The 13519-nt window shown below is 42.7% G+C and overlaps 1 protein-coding gene across 5 annotated transcripts in view; it reads right to left on the bottom strand.

Annotated features, from left to right (window-relative positions):
• Positions 1-13076, bottom strand: part of satb2 (SATB homeobox 2) — a 217770-nt gene extending 204694 nt beyond the window's left edge. For 3 of the 5 annotated variants that reach the window (XM_072261603.1, XM_072261608.1, XM_072261607.1), the window contains exons 1-3: positions 12658-12726; positions 10537-10773; positions 5100-5276 (exon numbers count right to left, since the gene is read on the bottom strand). In XM_072261603.1, coding sequence (XP_072117704.1) covers positions 5100-5276; positions 10537-10714 — 355 coding nt within the window. In that variant the 5' untranslated portion in view covers positions 10715-10773; positions 12658-12726. Of the gene's footprint in view, positions 1-5099; positions 5277-10536; positions 10774-11848; positions 12231-12657; positions 12727-13010 lie in introns of those variants that run through there. The other 2 variants (XM_072261606.1, XM_072261604.1) reach the window with 2 other exon arrangements.
• Positions 13077-13519: the final 443 nt, after the last annotated feature.

Raw genomic sequence — 13519 nt, 5'->3', positions numbered from 1 at the left:
CAGATGTACTGTTGAATGTATCCAGACTAGTTTTATCATGGTCTGGTATGGCAATTTAAATGTTGCAGAACATAAGAAGAAGCAGAGAGCAGTGAACTGTGTCCAATGTACCACAGGCATATCCCTCCCCACCACAGGTAGTACTTCATAGTCATTGTCATAGCCCTACTTTATTGATCCCGGGGGAAATTGGTTGAAAACTGGGCAACCTGCGATGGCCGGGAATCAAACCCGAGTCAACTGCTTGGAAGGCAGTTATGCTCACCACTATACCACCATCTTATAGGAGGTGTTGCCTCAAAAAGGCAACATTTATCATTGAAGATCACCACCATACAAGCCACATCATTTTACTATCAGACAGGAGAAGCCTGAATCCCACAACAAGTTCCAGAACAGCAAATTCCCTTCAGCCATTTAACCATTCGATTGACCAACTGCAAGATCCTAATCACTACAGGTTAGCAACGCTATGAACATGTTGACTACTTTGCACTAAAATGGATTTTTTTTATTCTAACTCTGCTTATTGTAAAATTTGTGTATAACTTATGTTTAATTTATGTTTTCCTCATGAATGCTGCTGCAAATGAGAGTTTTATTTCACCAGTACATACACATCCCTGTGCACATGACAATGAACACAACTTTGACTTTAAAAAGTAACAGTGACAAAATAGTGGATCAGAGATGTGAGTTGGGAGGGTGGGGTAAAAGGCAATTTGGAGCTGAAAGGGTTGAGAGAGGAAATTCCAAAGACCAAAGCACCTGCAAGCACATCTGTCAATGGTGGAATGGAGGAAGTGAGTTATTCATAAACTGCTTATGGAGAACTGAACTACCGAGAAACTCAGTTAATTGTGCCTCAGAGTTTACTCGACAGGAGGAGAAGGGCCCTCTCTTCCATCTTGGTTCAGTGTTGTGTTGTTCAGAAAGACTTTACCAGCCCTCACTGCATCCCCCACAAACTCCTCTAAACCCAATTCAGGTGAGAGCTCTGTTTTAACAGCTGCTACTCAACTGCAGGTATGATATAAGTTAACATTACGCATTTATAAATTTCATCCAGTTGGGCCAGCTCTCTATGCAGGAAGGAAGTCGGTGAAAGAGTGATAAGTATGTGCAGGTGTATTTTTATGCACATCTGCATGTAAGAGCAGATCTTTACTATTTACGTAGAGGTCTTCTTCGTAAATGCTGTGGTCGTCAGGCAGTGCCCAGGTTGGAGCAAGGTTCACTTCTTAGCAAACCAAACTGTTGGTAAGTTGGAAATGAACAAAAACAGTGTGTGGGGGAGGATCACAGAGACGGCTGTGACGGGCGGGAAGAGCAGTGGCCAGCCGGACTCGCTGAGTGACCAAGTGAGTCTGCTCAGTGCTCTCAGCTCTGCTTAGTTCAGCCCTGCCCCTGGTTGTTGGCCGGTCAAGGTTGGGGGGGTGGGGGGGAGGTTGGGAAGAGAAGGTACACAGAAATTCCCCTTTCCCACCGAAATAAGACTTGGTTAGTCCCCACAGCAGCCAGCAAATCCATCCCCATCAGCAAATTCATCCTGCTGATCTCCCGAATGGGTTGTCCGTGACTGGTGGAACACCTGTCTTGGAATTGGACTTTATCTCTTGGCATATTTCTAATTCACTGCCACCACAAGATCACTCTCTGTGAGCCTTGGTGATCTCTGTAGGGCTTTCCAGCCTCTCCCTCCTCCGTAACAACTATAGTATATGCTGCAATAACACAGCTGCCAAGGGGAATGCTCCGTTAAGACCTGGCAGCTCTTTCCAGTGCCATGCAGTGAAGAGGGAGCAGCTGGGATAAACTGGATGAGCCCAGCATTGTTGCATTCTTTTGAAAGAAAGCCACACGAAAACTATTGCAGAGTTGTTTGCAGCTGATTTCATACTATTTTTGGAGCCTAGTTTAGTACCGACGTTACATCCACTGGACAACTTAAAAATGGTGGAATTTAGTTTCTAGACCTACATTTATAAAGACTAATGTGGTTCTGGCAGGCGTCAGAATGGGGCCAAGGTGAAAGTGGCAAAGATACGTCATTTGTATAAGGAACAACACAAAAAGTCAGAGGAACTCAGCAGGTCAGGCGGCATCTACAGAGAGGAAATGAACAGTTGACGTTTCAGGCTGAGACCCTTTATCAGGATTTATTAGTAATTGGTGTAAGGTGCAGAATGCAATGCTTTAGCTCTTTATTACTGTATCCTTAAACCATAATAACAGTTCATTATTATTTGTTCACTGGACATGAACGATGCAGGCATTTATTGTCCATGCCCTGAACTGGGAGTCAGCCTGGTTGCTGTGTCCTGAGTAGGCCAGTCACATTTACTTCCAGGGAGGTTATTAGTGAACCAGCTGTGTTTATTGCTACAACAGTTCATTAGTTACATGATTACCCAGTCTTGCTTTCATTGCAGCACCAGATTTGTTGAATTACTTAAAGTTATTTTTCCAGCAGCCATAACGGGATCCATGGTGGCTGCAGGTGCAGGACCTTAACCGTAGTGCTACCATGCCATCTTGCATCGGGGGGTGGCATTGAAGTGGACTCGAAACCAGTCAGAGACAGTGAGATCCTCATTGACTAACTCCTCCACCACCACTGTCCCAGCATACCCCGGGCGACCCGCTTATTTGCTCTGATGTCCCACAGGCAGAACTACTATTAAACTGCAGAGAGTGGGAGTGATCCTCCTTGAACCTCAGCCATGTGGAGTACAGTAGTGTAGTGGTTAGCATAATCCTATTACAGTCCCAGAGATCCGAGTTCAATTCATGCCACTGTCTACTGGAGTTTGTACCTTCTCCCCGTGACCGTGTGGGTTTTCTTCAGGTGTTCTGCTTTCCTCCCACACTTCAAACACTTATGGGTTCGTAGATTAATTGGTCACATGGCTGACATTGGGCAGTGCTGGCCTGTTGGGCTGGATGGGCCTGGTTCTGTGCTGTATCACCACTTCCCATCTGGCACCAGTTGGGAACTCCATCCACAGAACCAGGTAAAGGTCATGGAGCTGGCTCCTTGAGGCAAACAGTACGGTTGTGGCAGACAAGACTAAATAAAATAAAACATCATCTGCTTCCCTCTTATTGCTCTGAATCTTGGCACCTTCAAGAATCAAGCTTACCTCTTTGATCAAGCTTTCACACATCCTACAATCTTCTCCTTATATTCAGGACGAATAGTTCTGCCCTCAACAAGGAGTCAAGGGATAGTCAGCAATGTTAAAGGAGTGAGTTGGTGTTTTTAAACAGTCGGGATGCTCATGATCAGTATGAAAACCTACTGACAACATATTCCCATATTCCTTCAGCCTGGACTGAAAGCACCTGCACTATCCTCCAACCCGCCCAGAGGGACTGGCACCAGCTGGGACTCCCATTCAAAGAAGCAGATAAAGGTCATGGAACTGGCTCCTTGAGACAAACAGTATGTAGTGGAAGGCAAGACTAAAATTCAACCAGGGACACTTAGTGTACTAGTGTATGCGGCAGAGGTCTGGGGTCGAGACTCTCCATCGGGACTGTTACTGTCTGACCAGCTGACGTGCTGAGTTTTTTAAAAATTATTTAGAGATTCATCATGGTAACAGACCCTTTTGGCCAAATTACACCCTAATGACCAATTAACCTGTACGTCTTCGGAACATGGAAGGGAACTGGAGCACCCAGACGAAACCCACACAGTCACAGGGAGAATGTACAAGATCCTTCCACTCACAGGTGGGAATTGAACCCAGGTCACTGGCACTGTACTGGTGTTACGTGAACTGCTGTGCTACCGTGCCTCCCTCCAGTTTTATGTTCCAGATTCCAGCATCTGCAGTCTTTCGTGTCTTGAGGACACAAGCTGAGTACCTCACTGACTTATGGAATAATCAGCAGAATAAAAGTCTATCATACTCACCCCAATGAAGCATATTAGAGTCATACCAATCATATGCATCATTGGTTACAAGATATAACAAAGCCTTGGATCATCTGATGCTGTCCAGTAATGATTTTTGATATTGTCGAACATGTTAAGTCAGTTTATGATTGATATGGTTATGAATGATATGGTTATTCAGATATAACCACATCAATCATAAACTGGAGCACATGAAAGACATAGAGTAACCCCTCACTATACAAACAAACCAATGTGTACATAGTCTGACATGTGACCTCCATCTTAATGCATTTAAATGAATTCTGCATCCCAAACTCCCACACCAATAGTAATTAATGCCTGTTAACAATGATTTAAAGAGTTTGACTTATGGTCAGTTAGTAAAGAAACAAGACACTGCATATGCACAATACAGAATATTTTAAAGGTACATTGATACTACTGGTATAAACATTTTGTGATTGACTTTGCAAGTGTGTGCACTAATTTCTTAAACCTTACCTATCTCCAAAGCACTGTTATGTTGCTATATTATAGTCACAGCTCTGATAATGCATTCAAGCTTACAACGATAGACCTTTGCACCAACACAGTCATTCTAGTGGAAATTAATCCTGAGCTGCTGGAAGGCGTAATTTCTGAGAACGGCCTGATCTGCGAGTCATGGCTGGGTTCTTTCCTTGATAAAGTGCTCTCCAATTATTTCAAAATGATTTGTTATACTGTACATTTAAAAAAATAGCAGAATATCTTCCTGCACAAGCATTAAAACAAACTCCTCCATATTTCAAAATTATAATATCTCTTTTTGATGTTAATATCTTGTTAATGATAGAACCAGTTATGTTCCAATCAAGAAGCATAAAGTTAGGAACTTTCCCATTTTAAATTACTATTGGATGATTTCTAATTCTATAAACAATATATTGTCATGATTACAAGCCCCATATCCAAAAATAAGTCCTGTGGATATGAATTTTGTGATATTTTATCAAGGTGAAGTTACGTTTCATTTCAACAGAGAACAATTTCTGACTGCATAGGCAAGTTGTCTTGCAATGAAACTCACCAAGTTAACCTTTAAACATAGCAACAGATGCTTTTGCTCTCTTCAATTTCTGATGCTAGAGTTCACAGTGAGGTATCTCACCAAATTAGAGAATGCATCCAAGGAAAAGGAAGTCAATCCTACCTTGAGCCTGTGCTGCAGAACTGTGGGAATATCCAAGTGATAATAGGGCTGTCTCGATGAGCTGATTAAATAACACGTCTTTACGGATCAGCACAAATTCAGCATGCTCCTCTTTCCCTTCACTCTCCACAGGATTATCTGACTGCTCCACCACACAAAACACTGGCAGGGTAGACCCTGAATAAGGAAAAAATAGAATCCAAATAATACATAGGCTTTGGTTTTGAAAGGAGTCAGGTCTGATCACAACCTAATCACCACTAATACTGTTTGACAGGATGAATATTTTGTTCGTTGACTTGTTTATTAATTCCAGCAGTACATCATTGGCTTTGGTAATCAAACCACAGTTCAGAACTCAAAGGCAGTCCTTATTGCATCCATTACTAAAAGCCACCGAGGCAACTGTTTTACCAACATTTTACTTTCGGGATAACCCCAAAATATTTCTACTTCTCTTTGTTTGAAACCATGACAATTTGCTTAAGGACTACATTTGTTACAGGAAATCCCCAGAGTAGACCTGGAATGTCAAAGTCCTCTGAGCAAACAAATCAATTGCCTTGAGATTGCACTGCAAAGAAAATGCCTATCATCCTTCCCAGTTCTTTAAACAGAAGCAACAGCCTTTATCCAAAAGAAAGCAACCATTTTTCAAACAAAAAATATCACACCCCCATTGGGATTTCATTTCCTTCCGTTTAACTTCGATTCTGATTTCATCCCTTATATTCTTTGTTTTGAGAAATGAATTGGGGTGTAGCATATGGTAAGAGTTTGATTATGGATTTGCAGCATCTTTGGATACAATGATAAAAAAGAGATGATTAATATGTTTTAGATGTATTGCTCTGAGCTATTGAAAGTATCTTTACCCATGATCATTCTAAGGTCCTAAAGCATCAAGTTCAACAAACTGAAATGCAAAGATTTCTTCAAGGTGATTCACAATTAAGAAATGATGTTGGGAAAAAATGAGAAGAAAATATTTCCAAAATTGATGAGTTCTTTTTGAGCAAGTTTGATTATTAGAGAGAAATTGCCTGCGACAGTGTTCTCTAAATACAGGCTCAGCTCTCAACTAAGATGTCAGATACAAAACAAAACAAATGAAAACAATAAGACTAAAATGCAATAGCTGGTTCCATTCATGCCAGTCTGCTTCTATCTTAGTCAAGCCAGTATGTATTTTAACAAAGTAAAAGACAAGAAGGCAAAAATATTCGATCCTGAAACTCATCAGTGATTTAAAGTTTGCACTCAGCCCAACATCTGTTATATTCGGCTTTTACATTTGTTAAGTTTAGCAAAAGAATTTAACATTGCATTCCGCAAGTTTCACTTTTCACTAAGATAAGAAAAACACAATCTGTTGAGATAATTAGAGAAAATACGTGCTAAAAGGGGCGTGCTTCAATGCGTCACCAATGCTTGACTAGTTCTGTGTTTTATCGATAAAATCTTAAGCAGCCATGGTAGAATGGTGAAAGTATTCAGTGGCAAGATGGAGAGGAAACACGGCAGGCTGAAAGATCATAATGTCTTCTGCAGATAGGTTTAACAAAGTGTGGTTACAAAAATAAATGTGTATTAAACCACTGTATCCAAAACAATGAGAGTCTATAATTCTGAATGATGATAAAAGAATCCTTCTAATTTGCTGATGGTGAGACTGGTAATCCCAGCCATAACAGCATGATATATTTTGCATGTTATTTTATTTATTTATTTTTACGTAGAGATCCAGCACAGATCTGGCCCTTCCAGCCCTTTCAGCCGCGCCACCGGCAATTCACCAATTTAACCCCTGCCTAATCATGGGACAACTTACCATGACCAATTAACCTACTAACCAGTAAGCCTTCGGACTGTGAGAGGAAATGGGAGCAGCTGGAGAAATCCTATGCGTTCACGGGGAGTTCATACAAACTCCTTACAGATGACGTCAGAATTGAACACTGAACTCAGACATCCCAAGCTGTAATGCTAACCACTATGCTACCATGGTGCCTATCCCACATAATGAAACAAGCTGACCTATGTATGTGACTCAAAACTTGTACCCAATACCATTTTGGAAATTGTTCAAATGATAAATATTCTTTAACTGTATTACTCTGGCTATGAAAAAATATCTTTATCTCCCATAATTCTGATCTCTCAGAGTGCTTAGATACATATAATTCACTTATCTTGGATATTTTTGAATATTGCAAGTTATTGTCATTTATCTTCTATCCACAACATACTTGCATATCCTTTCAATATATGTAATAATGAATATTTTATATTTCCAATATAATGTAATTTTATGTGCTCCAAGCTTTTCTGCCCAAGCATGTTAATAGTGCAATGATCACATTAAACAGCCTTTCTGTTTAGTAATCTTTATTAATCTAGAGACTTTGTAGTTTGATTTAAAAGTTACAGATTTTTTATAATTTACTTTCAAGATTATTTGAATTTTATTCCATAATCTTTTCAAATTATAATTGCTGTGATTTTAAGTAAAGGGTTTCTAAACTATACATTGATACAAAACTTATTATAGTTGTGCAAACAAATGAATGCCTCATTTATTCAGAATTTGACAGAGGTTATAGTTAGATAAATTGTGAAGGCAAAAATTGAAATATATCAAAGCAGAATACCAGAGTATGACGAGCATGTTGAAATATAATGGAATGATAAGCAAGTATCCCAACAACACAGACAAATGGTTAATTATTATCTTGCCCACATTCACAAAAGAACAATATTACAACAGCAGACAAAATACTCCGGGCACCTAGTCCAGTCACCTCTTGGAGGGTTTATAGGACCTGGGAGCAATTAAGACATGTTGAGTTTGGCCTAAAATGGAATCATTTCAGTGACCTTTTATTTAGGATTTCTTTTATTTGATTTAGAGATACAGCATAGAACTGGCCCTTCTAGCCCAACGAGCAGCACCACCCAACAACCCACATATTTAACACGAGCCCAATCACAGGACAATCTGCAATGACCAATTACTCTACTAATCGGTATGTTCTTAGACTGTGGGAGGAATCCCATGCAGTCACAGGGAGGATATACAAACTCCTGACGGATGGCCCTGGAATTGAACTCCAGACTCCGGGATGCCCCGAGCTGTAACAGCAGTGTGCCGACTGCTACACTACCATGGCTACCATGTTTGTAACTTTGGCCTGATTTCCCCAAGTAAATTAATTAAAGTGACTCTGCTGAACAAAGAAGCCTTGGGATAGATGAGTAGAGATCTTGAAACTGATGAAAGAGATGCAGAGTGACTGCTTCTCCAGGGAAGAGCATTGTTACAGACTATTATAGCAAAATAGACAGCAGGAAATCCAGTAAGAATTCCTACCCAGGGAGTGATATGCATATGAAACTGGCTAGCAGAGAGAATGGAATGGTTGAGGGGAATAGTATAAATAACTTAAGAGGGGAATGGACTAGCGGGTGAGGGGGGAGAACTCAGGTTTCGACTGATAGATAAAGATGGTGGGAGTTCTTGAGGACTAAGAGTGGTTGGGCTAAATGGACTGCTTCTCCCCGTGCATATTCCACATATAACCTATGCAAAATTACCAAAAGTTCAAAGTAAATTTTTATCAATGTACGTATACGTCACCACATACAACCCTGAGATTCATTTTCTTGCAGGCATTCACAGTAAATATAATAAACACAACAGAGTCAGTGACCACACCCAACAGGATGGACAAACAACTAATGTGCAAAGGACATCAAACTGTGCAAATACAAAAAGAAATAAAAAAGAGATTTAATGATAATAAATAAGCAATAAATATCGAGAAGGCGAGATGAAGAGTGTTTGGAAGTGAGCCCATCGGCTGTGGAAACAGTTCAAAGATGGGGCAGGTGAAGTTGAGTGAAGTTTGTGGCCCTCAAGTTCAAGAGCCTGATGGTTGAGGGGTAATAACTGCTCCTGAACCTGGTGATGTGGACCCTGAGACTCCTGCACCTTCTTTCTGATGGCAGCAGCAGAATTTTCACTCCTCATAAATAGAGTAAAATCCCAGGTGGTCCCAACACTTCTCCACATTCAGTGCAATAGTGGGACGGTGTTAATGGGCGTTTCAGAGAGAATAGGTTACAGGGGAAATAAGAGCGTTGATTGAAACACCCTGAGAGCAGGCATGTATGTCCTAAGAAAATATGAATTATTAAATTCCATTCCCGTCTCCCATAAGTACAACCAAAAGTTCACATCAGTGCTCTCCGCTGCTATCTATCTTAACTATCTCAGTAATCTGTGCAATGGATTGATCAGTATGAGGGGTAAGCAAAACAAGCTTTTCACTGTTTCTCGGTACATGTGACAATAAATAACCAATTCCAATGTACAACTGTGACTTTTGCATAGCCGCCGGGTGGAGGCAGGGACCTCCGTTCTCCTACCATCTCAGACATAACTCTTGACCTGGAGTTCCTTGAAGAATACGAGATAGTCGAGGAGCTCCGGAACATAAGAACGACGTGATACTTTAAAGAATAATTTGTCCAAAGGTGAACAAATCACATCATATTACTGGCAATTAATCTGGTGCCTTTAATTAGCCACAGGAATCAGGCCAGGGTGAGTTTTTGCCTTACAACCGTGCCTGTCATTTTTGAAGGTTGAGCCCCGTTCTCTGTGTCACGACAGTGTCTCTGACACGTTCCGTGAAAGCTTTCCATTCTCCATCGGCACACGTGGAATCGGCGTGCGGGCTGGTTCCATGGACATAGGGGACACCTTCCTTAATTTACTAAAAGGGACAACATTGTACAACTGGGGCGTGAGCAACGTGGAGTCCACTGGCTGGCAACGATTCCTTTAAACTTCCCCTGTCTGTGTTGTGTATGTGTGTGTGTGTGTGTAAGTGCGAGTGAGTGTGAGTGTGAGTGTGTGTGTGTGTGTGTGTGTAAGTGTGAGTGTGAGTGTGAGTGTGTGTGTGTGTGTGAGAGAGAGAGTGTGAGTGTGTGTGTGTGTGTGTGTGAGAGAGAGTGTGAGTGTGTGTGTGTGTGTGTAAGTGCGAGTGAGTGTGAGTGTGAGTGTGTGTGTGTGTGTGTGTGTAAGTGTGAGTGTGAGTGTGAGTGTGTGTGTGTGTGTGAGAGAGAGAGTGTGAGTGTGTGTGTGTGTGTGTGAGAGAGAGTGTGAGTGTGTGTGTGTGTGTGTGTGTGTGTGTGAGAGAGAGAGAGAGAGAGAGAGAGAGAGAGAAACAGGGGAGGGTGGGGAACTCCCTTGCGTTTAGTACTGACAGGTCTCCAGGGGCAGATAGGTGCAGGGCAGGACAAGTGGCAATCGGCCGTGCTTCTTCCTGTAATCCTACACCGAACACACGCACACAGTTTAATCGAGATGAACCCTGACACCGGGCATGAAATGTGCCTCTGCTGTCAGTTTGCAAGCGATTGTGCATCCTACCTCCCAACGCCTTGACCGGAGAGCCGTTGGATCTCCCTCTGCCTCCGTCTGTCGGGCTACCGTTCGGCTCCAGCCTGGCCTTCTTACCGGGAGGTGGCCCTTGCGCCTCGGGGCTGGTGCTCTTTCTCTCTGGGCTGTCCCGGGGGTAGGGGCAAGGGCTGGTGCTCCTCATTTCCATCCTCCGCCACCAGAGTGTCGGAGCTCCCGAATACCGTTCACCGTGGAGAGTACATGGACCTGAAAGAAAGGAGAAAGCGTGGATCAGGTCTCTTTATGATCACGGTGCACGAACTTGCTCGACCTCGGAAGAAAGCAAGCACTTTAGCGGGTGCATTTCCACAGGTCACACGGGCGGAGATTTGCGTGATGCCTTTTATTAGGCGTAACTTTCAAATAAACTGGGGTTACTACTTAACGGCAGCGAAGGGGAAAGGCCGAATTAAAGATGCTTTCTCACACGCAGACACACTGACATCAACATTACAACATTAACATACAAACACGTTTGTATATTAACTCACCCGGCGCAGGTCTGGTGTTTAACTTAAAGTCTCGGAAACCCTGTAACTATTACTATCAGGCTTCTCTAAGTGTAGCATTGAAAGTTAAGACCATGTAAACTCGAGTGAACGTTAACGCCTTTTGATGGAGTGCGAGAAACGAAAACTGGGGCCATCAAAAGTCATCACAGAAAAGCTTGCACTTAAACGAACTTGTCACATTACAACGCTCCCGCCAGCTGTTGGATATTTTTAAAACCAGACAGGAGCACTTTTTTGCATCAACACTCGGGGGAATAGCGCCGTTTAAACGCACCTAAACGTGGTAATAATACGCTCGGCAGGGCACGATTGACTTCTTATGACATCGTAATCATATTTAATGCATCTATCACTGTCTTTCGCGGTTCAAATCCAACTTTCAACTGCTCCTTTGCTGAAGGTGGCTATTTCGCTGGAGACGAGGCAGTTCTCCTCTCTCTCCCCCTCTCACTCACTCTCTCTCTCTCTCTCCCCCTCTCACTCACTCTCTCTCTCTCCCCCTCTACTCCTGGGCAGTTTGACAATAATATCTCCCTGTGACTTACTATCTAGGATGTGTCTGTTGGCAGGATGTGCTAAGATATTTCTCTGTCCATGTACGAGGACCAGGGGATCCAGGTCTGGAGGATGAACAGGCGGGTTGTAGACAGCGGCTCAGACCCGTGCCTCTATCTCCCGCCGCTCTAATGTTCAGCTATCGGATCCCGCAGGACGAGAGAGGTGGATGGAGAGAAGGGATGGGGGTGCAAAAGAAAGTGGAACTCACATACACTCTGCACTCCAGAGATTTTCCCTTCAAGCGGCCACTCCTTGTCACAAATTCATACATAAATTATCTTTAAAGAACTATGTATTTCGAAAACAAAAAGAAAATTAAAAATAATCACTTCAAAGCTGCAATATGCAAAAAAGGGGGTGCTGGCCTTCCGATCTAAAAGGGGGAAGCCACCCGTGTCACTGATCATTTCTCTCCGCGAACGAAGCCTTGGGACGAACAGCGACAGAATGAGAGAGAAATTATTAGTTGCGTTGACTCATCAGCCCTCCTTGGGGTTGTCCTCCTTTTCCTGATCCCTGCTCGCTTCCGTTCCTGGTCCGAGAGACTTTTATTTTGCACTCGACTGCGAGGGGTGATCGAGCCCCAGGGTGAGGGAGAGAGGGGGGTTAGTGAAAGGGGAGGGTGAAGGGTGGGGGTAGCGATGGAGTCTCGCTCTCTCCGCCGCCTTTCTCGGACAGCAGAGCTCAGTTTGATAAAAAGAAATAACACGGGAGAAAATTCACACCCCTCCCCAACACACACACACACACACACACTTGCCGTCTTGACCGCGCAAGAATTTTTAATCAGCTTGATTACTGTAAGACGGTTCGCATTTATTACAGATAATAACACCACATGACCAGATCATTAGATGGCTGGTTGAGCCTTCTGAATAGATGCGCTGAATGCAACACACACACACACACACACACACACACACATCACGCAGTTAGAAACACACGCGGAATTCAAAATCACAAGTGCAGAAATACAATAACTGCGGCACAGGAATGCACCTAAACAGACACCTTAACTCACGTAGATGCACACAATACAGGGGCACATCTCCCTACATACGGAAGGTACTGCACCCCTGTATTACTTCGGACACAAGTAAGTTCCCTGTTAAAGGGAGATGCGTTTAAAACTTATTTTTTCCCCAACGCGTTAACAAACAATCGAAAGCATAGAGATCTTCTTCCGTTTATTTTTTTAAAGAGGCGTGGAATAAATAAAGCAAGTGCACTGCCATGTAAAATTAGTTAATAATAAACTGCATTCTTGATAGACAGATGCTTTCAGCTTTTAATAATTTATCAGAACGAACGTAAATTTGTCTAGGAGCCTGCACTGAATATTTAATAAAGTCAACAGTTCCTTTCACTCCCCACCTCTTTCGTCTTTTAAACCCGATTATTTCGAGATGTCACCTAGCTCTACATATAGTGTTCGCGTGGAGTGCCCCGAGTGCCCTTGGGGAGATTGTTGGAGAACCTCCGTTGCCGGGAAGGTGGAAGTAGATCGCCTTTGCTCTCGCTTTCTCACTCTCTCCTTGAATTTGGCACCAGACCGCTGCTCTTTAACCCTCTGCAGAAGAGCGTCCAATGAAAGAGGCACTCTCCTGCACCTTAATTTTCTTAATTTTTATTTACCAGTGCCCCCACAATGGAATTACATTGTAAATTCGTAACTTTGGACTCAAAGTATCTAACCACACAACACACACATAGTTATGACCAAACAACAGAAACTTGTTGGCATATTTTGTTACTCGTCTATGCGGGTGACCCAGTCGAAGAGTTCGCAACTTAAGGTGGCTCCTAAACGTTAATAACTTACTGCCTCCATTCCAGGAAGCAGTGCTTAACAGAAACTAGCTTTAAAATGCACTATTGCTATT

Source organism: Mobula birostris, chromosome 6 (genome assembly GCF_030028105.1).
Source record: "Mobula birostris isolate sMobBir1 chromosome 6, sMobBir1.hap1, whole genome shotgun sequence".
Classification (NCBI taxonomy): Eukaryota; Metazoa; Chordata; class Chondrichthyes; order Myliobatiformes; family Myliobatidae; genus Mobula; species Mobula birostris.
The sequence above is the reverse complement of the archived record's forward strand: the minus strand, read 5'-3'. Positions and strand labels throughout refer to the sequence as shown.